Genomic DNA, 8,092 nt, shown 5'->3' with positions numbered 1-8,092 from the left:
CCGCCCATTCCAGCCCAGCCGCCTCGTGCGGGCCCGCGCGGGGCGGCGCTGCCGTTGCCATGGCGACGGCCCGCGTTGTGTCCCGGCCGCACGGGGCCCGTCCCGGCCGCTGCTGCCCGTCCAGCTCCCGAGCCAGCTCCACATCCAGCTCCCGAGCCAGCTCCACATCCAGCGCCCGAGCCAGCGCCCGAGCCAGCGCCCGAGCCGGCCCTCGCCGCCATGAGCGGGCTGGGGCAGCTGCGGGAGCAGCGGGAGGCGGCCGCCGTGCAGCGCCGGCGGGAGCAGGAGTTCCTGCGGCGGAGCCGCATCTTCAACGCGCGGCTCCGCACCATTGGGGTGAGGGCCGGCAGGGAGGGAGGGAGGCAGGGATGGCGCCGGGGCCCCCCGCCCCTCACAGGGGGTGTGCGCAGAACGGCTGGAAGTGGAGGCGATCCCCGGGCAGGGCAGGGAGGGAAGGGGCGGCGGTGCCGGTCTGGGCAGGCGGGGAGTCCTGTCCGTCCGTCCGTCCGTCCGTCCCCAGTGCCTGCCCTTCTCCCCCTCGCGTGTGTGTGAGAGGGAACCACGGAGAAAGAGCCCACGTGCATATTTTAGAGGCGCTTTTGGAGTTGCTGGTGAAAGCGAGTTGATGCTGTAAGGCACCGCCAGGAGTTGTTCTTGGCGGCTGTCCCGGAGTCACGGAGGGTTGGGGTTGGGGCTGGAGGGGTTCGTGTCGAGCGAGCGCTGTTGGCATCGCGGGCAGCCAGCAGTGGGACAGGTCGGTACGCTGACCCACCTGTCTTGTTGCCAGGAACTACTAATGAACCTGTATTGAATTTCTCTTAACAGAATTCCCTGTAGTTATACTGAAAGCTTGGCTTCCCCACGGGGACCTCGGAAGGAGTTGATATTTAATTTAGTGACACCGTTGTTCTTGGACAATAGATTCCTTACGGTTTCCCCCTGGCTTACAACCTCACCCCTTGGCCTGATTGCTGTAGTCAGTTGTCCTTTACAGCACTAACCATGTGTATTTTCAGCCATGATTTGTCTCTGTCTTCATCTGAATAGATTTTACTCAAAGACTATCAAAGTAGTTGACCAGATTCTTGAAGAATTGTCATTGGTTTTGGACAATTTTTTTTAAAATACATTAAGTGACTTGACAGTAAAAGAAAAAAAATAAGAAATCAAATGCACATTTCTGTCTAATAATTTGCCACCATCTGCCAGCAAATGTGGGGACTGGTTCTCTTGCCTCCAGTGGAGGCAGCTGCTCCCATTGGATGCTGTCCCCTATGTTATGCTTTGCTCAGGTCCCACTCCCCATGGATGTGGATGTTCTGTGCTGTAACTTTGGCTCATCGCAGATCATACACCTGTAGGGCATTTTGGCAACCCTATGAATCCCACTCTCTGATAAGACTGTGAGATTACATTCCCTGTTATCCTTTCAATGTAATTCTAGTGAACCGTCTGTATTTTTTTCAGATATGAGCTATTACAACTTCCTATGATCTTGACTGTCAAAATACTTACCTGCTTCATAAATGAAAGCAGAACAATATAAGTAAAATTACCAGCTCTAATGGGGAAAACATATTCTGTGTAATGCAGCTGAAAATGTTTCTAGCTGGATGGGTCATGCAAATGTGGTCTTTTCATCTGATCTGGTGTTAGAGCATATCTGCCATTATTAAAACAAGGCAAACAAGAATATTGCTGTTCCTGGGTTTTGTTTTAAGTTACCTACCTTAGTCATGTGTAATAGACACTGCTGGTAGTGGGTTTATATCTGTCTTGTGCAATTGTGAGTCGATGTAGCTTGACAATCCCTGGTTTTAATTATTCAAACATAGTATCTCTTAAAGAGCTGCTCTTTTTTTTTTTTCCATTTTAATAGATTGATAAAGATGCACTGGATGTGCAGGTCAAGGAAAGGAAAATTCAAGAAGCGATTGAAAAAGCACGACATGAAAAATTTGGTATATTCATAAATGCCATGATATTTCTGTGAACAGTTAAATGTCACTATCTGCTTCCTGCTTTCTTTTTTCCCTTCATGTGTTCTGTAAATTCAGTCATCCAATTTATGTCCTATTTATATTCATACATCTGCATTGGTACAATATATATTTTCTTTAGTGTGTTAAAATTTATGTTGATGTCATTAAACTGGGACACATTGCCTAATAGGCTGGAATTTTCAGTGTTTTCTCTTAATACCTGTTGACAAATAGCATCATTTAGAGCCCCGAATATACAGGAGCATTTAAAAAAACCCCCAACTTAATTACTTACCACTGTTCTTTTCAGAATAGTAGTGGCTCATCTGTTTTGATTGCTTTCTTGTAGAGTGAGCCCATGTCCTGCCTGACCATTCTCCCATAGAATGTATGGACTCTATGGAATCCTCTCTAGATCACTGTTGCTGGAGGCATGACTCTGGTACAGTAGGGCTGTGAGAGGAGCCCCTGCTGAGTCAGAACATGCAGCCACACAGATGTTTCATGCTGTGCCCTGCCCTTAGACCCTCTGTGGCTCTGTGCTTGCCATGCATCCCTGTGCCATCAGGGGAACAGGTCCCACAGCCTGAGCTCTCCCTGGGCTGCAAGAGGAGATAGGATGGAGCTGCCAACAGCTCTACAGCTGCTTGGGATCTCCCTGGCTGGAAAATACACCTGTCAGGCTCTGACTCTTAGGAAACTGCCAGCAGCAATGTGGAGTCTGGCAACAGAGGAAATGATCTTTCCTTGTGACTTATATTTAAATAGCTAAAATGGCTAGTTTAGGGTGGGGGGTTTGTTGTTTGTTTTTCTTAAAAATGCTGTAATTGATTTAGTATTAATTAAATGGGCAGGAGCTATTAAGCTGTTAATGCCAGCCAATTATTTTAGTGCTATGCCTAAAAAAATTATTGGAACTATGGAAGAGCTATCTATATTCCTTCAATTGGGACACTGATTTTTGTTTGCTTCTTAATAAGCAACTCAATGTATTTTAGTTGTATCTGTAAACTAAGAGTAAGTGGGAAGAATCAGTTTACAGTACACTTCATGTGTTCTCATGGGTGTTCACCAAAGGAAACCTCATAGTTCTAGGAGTATTTATTATTGTATTTGTTTCATATGCATATATTTCATTGTCACATGAGTAAAATAATTTATACCTAAAAAGATGAAAATATTTAATAAGTAAATATTACTAACATTACAGAGTTTGCTGGGTTGTCACTCACAGTTCAAATACTCTTTCCTAAGACCTGTAAGATTTGTGTCTTCGTTGTGTTTGTTTCTGTCTAGCTAATGACATGAAGAGGAATGACAGGCTCATGTGTCTGCTGGAAGAACAACAGAAAAGGGAAATCAAAGACATGAATAAGGCTCTCAAGGAATTTCAGAAGAATCAGACACCAGAAACAAGACGTGAGTTTGACCTGAATGATCCCCAGGCCCTCAAGAAGGACAGACCCGCCCGAGTTTCGGACACCGACCCTCGCTGTACCATCTCTGGCATGCAGAAGTTTGCAGGGGAAGACCTAAACTATGAGCAGAGGATGAAGTTCCAAAAGGAGCAGCTAAGAGAGTGGTCTCTTCAGCAGCAGAAAGACTGGAAGAATGCATTAGCTGACCAAAAACTGGCAGGTAACAAAAAAGAGCAGGAAGTTTTAATCTTCTTTTTCTGAAATCGTGAGTTCTCCGATGAAAATCCAGTTTAGCCTATTGTGTATTAACTTTTGGAAGTACTGCAGCAGTTTCTACTTTGCAGTAGAAACTAACTAATTAGTAGAAACTAAGGTAGTCAGTCTTCCCCTTAGGAAATCAATATTTAATAACATGTGATGATTGTAATGTTACCTAGGTTCCATTTCTGGTTTACCCCTCAAATACGGTATGGGAGCATGCTGAAAACCCAGCTGTGTTTTGTATGCTTACTTCATCAGGCCAAAATGCCCAGTCTGTACTGCTCTGGAGCAGAGAAAATAATGCTGATGTTTGTTTCCTAGCTTGTCATGAAACTGTTTTCTGCAGTACTTAAGGTACTTTTTCATTTTAACACTTACTGTTAAGACAAGATAGGTTATATAATAAACTGATTTGTGAGTCACCTGAGATCCCAAGATGGAAAGCTTGGATGGAATGATTTGGAAATAGTTCTGTAATTCAGCCTGCTGTATCTGTATCTGTAGCTGCCCTCTGTCCCTTCCCCTGGTTAACTCATATGACACATCACATCCATGAATACTGACTCCACTTCATTTTAATCTCCTTTAGATGATCTTTATGACAAGTACAGGGTTGAAATCGACCGAAAGATTCTGGAGCTCCAACGACAGGAAGAAGAAAGCAGGCGTGCTGTCTGTACAGCCACCAAGGATTTCAACAGAATCCAGGTGCATTCACATTGCCTGGGTGTCATGGTTTGAGATAGCCCCAAAATCCAGTTCCCTGCTGCTTAGAAAAAGTGGAGACAGAGAAGGAAAATAAGATGTGCAAAAGTACAGTGAGTGATGTTTTCACAGAGGTTTCTTAGCAGCTGGCTTCCAAGGTTGTTTCAGCAATTGTGAGATAGATTTTATTCCCTTTGCCAAGTGAACAAAGAAACCAAGGATCTAGTTACCCTCTGCTGACATTGTCCCTCCTGGTTCTCACCTTGCTGACTAGTGGGTAGCAACAGCTCCCTGTCTTTGATCATAGTATTTGTATGTGATGCTTTTGAGAACTGTTTGCAGGTTGGAAAGAAATCTGTTATGATATGTTAACTTTGTTTCATCCCTTAGTTCATGTTTTCTCTTGGACAAAACATCGCTCCTCTCCTTCCACTTAATTTAGGCTGACGAACTAGCTTTTAAAAAGGAGCTGGACAAGTCTCAAACACTGAGAGACAACATGGATGAAATTACCTTCCTGCTTCGAGGAGACTTCCTTTCTGAGAACCCTGCCCAAGCCCTCAGTCCCCTGGGTGACCGTGTGCTCGTGGACCGCTGGAAGGGCATGAGCCCAGAGCAGCTGATGGCAATTCGGCACTACCAGAAGGAACAAGTTCAGGAGAACCTGGTATTTAAGCTCACATGCATGTTCTGTTTCCCTGGTTGTAATACTGTTACAGACAAGGTAGGAGAAAAATGCCATTGTTTGCCTTGCACGTCCCATTGCCAGGCTCTGTTTTCCATTGATCTGCATTTTACCCAAACTGCAATCAATCTCAGTGAAGACAGTGTCTCTGAATGGCTGGGAGATGTCTCTGGAATAGAATTACAATAGAAACACTAAATATTGGTAGCAGTTTCTGCTGTAAAGGTTTCATGGAAGCAGGAAGTCAAAATGAAGAGGTCTGCCCTTCCTATGAAGTCAGGAGTGTCCAGGCCTAGGCACTGGGAAGTAGGAAGCTACTTGGCTCCCTCAGTACAGAGGCTGCATTTGTGACAGCTGAGGAATAGTGTTTGATTTTATCTTTTAATCCCTACAACACCATAGGCTTTACTATGTCTGTCTGTTATTAAAGCTGAAGATAGGATTGTCCTTTTTCTGGCTCTCCTATGACCCTAAAGTGAACCCACTCAGGTTGTTAAGCTGGCAGAAAAGGAGTACAGCCAAGAAAAGGGAGGTTTTTGCAGGCCTAGTTTCTTGCTTCGGTCCCATGTGATGTCAGCCAAGAGGTGAGGCAGCATTAACAACAGCTGGGTCCCCTCGTGGTGGTGGTGGCTCAGCTCGTACACCCAGTCACCCCTATTACGATGTCTCAAGAAGTTACAACTCCTGCTAACGAGAATTAAAAGGAGAGACGTTACACGTGCAGGTTCATCTTTGAACAGGGAGAGAACGAAGCCTTTCCCCTCCTGCAGAGGCTGAGGGAGCAGGAGCGGCAGCGGGACGCGGAGTGGGACAGGCAGCGCGTGCAGGCGGCCCGAGCGCAGATGCTGCTGGAGAGGGAGCAGCGGCGGCAGCTCCGGGAGCGGCGCCGGGACCTGGACTGCATGAATGCAGAGCTCTCCCAGGAGCAGAGGGCAAAGTAAGGGCCCGCACAGAACCCTTTAGAATGTTAACACAACAGCTGGGCTTTCCTGCTTGTATTGCTTGTGGCTTTTTTAATGCACTCGTCACAGGCTCATGCTTCTAAAAAAATCAGTTCATCTCAAGTGTGTTTTTCAGTGCTATTTGATCAATCTTCAGAGAGCAGGTTTGGAGTGTTACTTACCTGAATGAATTAGGAGCTGTATAAACAGACTGTTTATACAGATAGCAAGGTAGAGTGAGTACAGTTAGCTATGGAGAAAACTATTTTATCAGGTGTAAACCAGTGCATGCTTCTTTAATTTATCATAATTTTCTGAAACAAAAAAGGATAGGTATCAGTAGAACTGCAAGTTTCTGATAGCTCAGGATTAGGCTGTCACAACACAAAGGGATCATTTCCATTTTGTGTGACAGAACTCGATGATTCTTTAACTAACCACTGGATGTGTCTCCCTGGGCAGCTCTTGTGTCTGCTCTAATGGCAAAGGAGGAAGGTAATAAGTGCAGGAGAAGAAAATCAAACCCAGGTGATTTGGTCTTCTTCTAGTCCTTTTTATTCCCTTTTTCTTTTTTTTTTTTTTGCTTATACATACATACATTTGGCAAATTAATTTCTAATACATGATGCTTTCTTACTATGAAAGCAAAAATTTGGAATTGTGTTCATTTATTTTTTTTTTTACTGTGAGATTTTTGGAGGGTTACCTCAGGATGAAAAAACCCAAGTTTGCTGTTTTGAGATGTGGCATACATTTTGGAGAAGAAGTTATAGTTATGTTTTACTCCATTTCTAATGAGCATTTATGGGTGCTAATGCATTACATCTTCTTTAGGTTTCTCAGGCTACTTCTGCAGAGTAATGAGAACACATTTACTAACTGCTTCTTTAAAAATATTGTTTATTTTAGGAACATCTACCTTAAAGAAGAAGCGTATTCCAATGTCCCAACAGCCCAGTATTATGCACAGTTTAACACAACCACCCGGTGACATTCTGGATAAATCAACCTGAATTACACAGAAGTATGTAGACATTAAAATTTCTAAGTGAGCCATCCCATGTTTTACTATTTTATCTGTTCCCTACCCTGTTCAAACACTGCACTCAAACTAAAGGACAATCTACTAGGCCACACAGGAAAACATAAGTAGTGTTTAAACATTACTGTTGCTCTGTAAGTACTGAGCGATTCAGTAGTAGATTGTTTGACTCTTGTGTCTCAGGCTTAGCTGTAATATTTAAATTATTCATGCCTTTCTGGAAAGAAATGACAATTTAAAATACAATGCTGCCTTATTCAGCTTGGCCAGAGGGGAATGCTGGCTGCCACAGATCACAAGGGGTGCACACTTAGCAGGTTCTAGGGAGGGAAGAAAGATGGCCTGGGCAGGAGACTCTGGGTTGGTTTGGTTTTGGTTTTTTTGGTTTGGATTTTCTTAAAGCAAAAAAAAAACAGCCAGACACACAGGTGGGCAAAGAGGAAGAAGTGGCCAAGTTGGTCAGAGGAGTTGCTTTTATTTTGTGAATAGGGGGAATAAGAAGATAAGATTTTGATAGGCATCAAGGAGATTATAGCCCTGAGGCAGGGCACTGAAAGGGAATGTGTGTTAGAATTATTGGGAAGGTATGGGGGAAAGGGTTCCTACAGACACCCTCACTCAGTCAGTGACACTGGAAAAATGGGCACGTGAGACACGGGAAGAAACTATGGAGAAGCAATGTAAGAAACTAACTGCCATGGGGAAATGGATGGTGGGGATAACAAGGAGGTGAAACCCAGAGGGAAAGAGAGGACGTGGAGAGGACTGGAAAAATGGTTGGGAGACTAACCCTGAGGGTTAGATCTGAAACAGAAGAAAGAATGAGAGCGACACAAGGGATTCAGCCAATAATCCAAGAGCTCTGAAATTGTGAACCCTTAATGAAATAGAGAGCTCATTCTATTCTAGAGAATAGATCTCAAACTAATTGTGTGTAGCCTGCATGCATTTGGGACATAAACCTGGGGTAAAACCATCCTGGTGATGTTGGCTTGGAGCCCACTGATTGTTCTTTGGCTCAGCAAGAGTGGGGACTTGGGATGAACTCCCTGGTGAAG

General features: G+C 44.5%; 1 protein-coding gene across 1 annotated transcript; it reads left to right on the top strand.

The window, feature by feature from the left end:
• The first annotated feature begins 131 nt into the window (after positions 1-131).
• RIBC2 (RIB43A domain with coiled-coils 2) lies at positions 132-7,633 on the top strand. The gene is made up of 7 exons (XM_051772602.1): positions 132-336; positions 1,880-1,961; positions 3,279-3,620; positions 4,251-4,369; positions 4,809-5,033; positions 5,822-5,988; positions 6,902-7,633. The coding sequence occupies exons 1-7, from the start codon at positions 220-222 to the stop codon at positions 6,981-6,983; spliced, it is 1,134 nt and encodes a 377-aa protein (XP_051628562.1). The 5' UTR covers positions 132-219; the 3' UTR covers positions 6,984-7,633.
• The last annotated feature ends 459 nt before the right edge of the window (positions 7,634-8,092 follow it).

Source organism: Manacus candei, unplaced genomic scaffold (assembly GCF_025592945.1).
Source record: "Manacus candei isolate 608988 ecotype Guabito, Panama unplaced genomic scaffold, ASM2559294v1 h1tg000153l, whole genome shotgun sequence".
NCBI classification, from domain to species: Eukaryota; Metazoa; Chordata; class Aves; order Passeriformes; family Pipridae; genus Manacus; species Manacus candei.
This window is presented reverse-complemented; position numbering and strand designations above follow the sequence as displayed.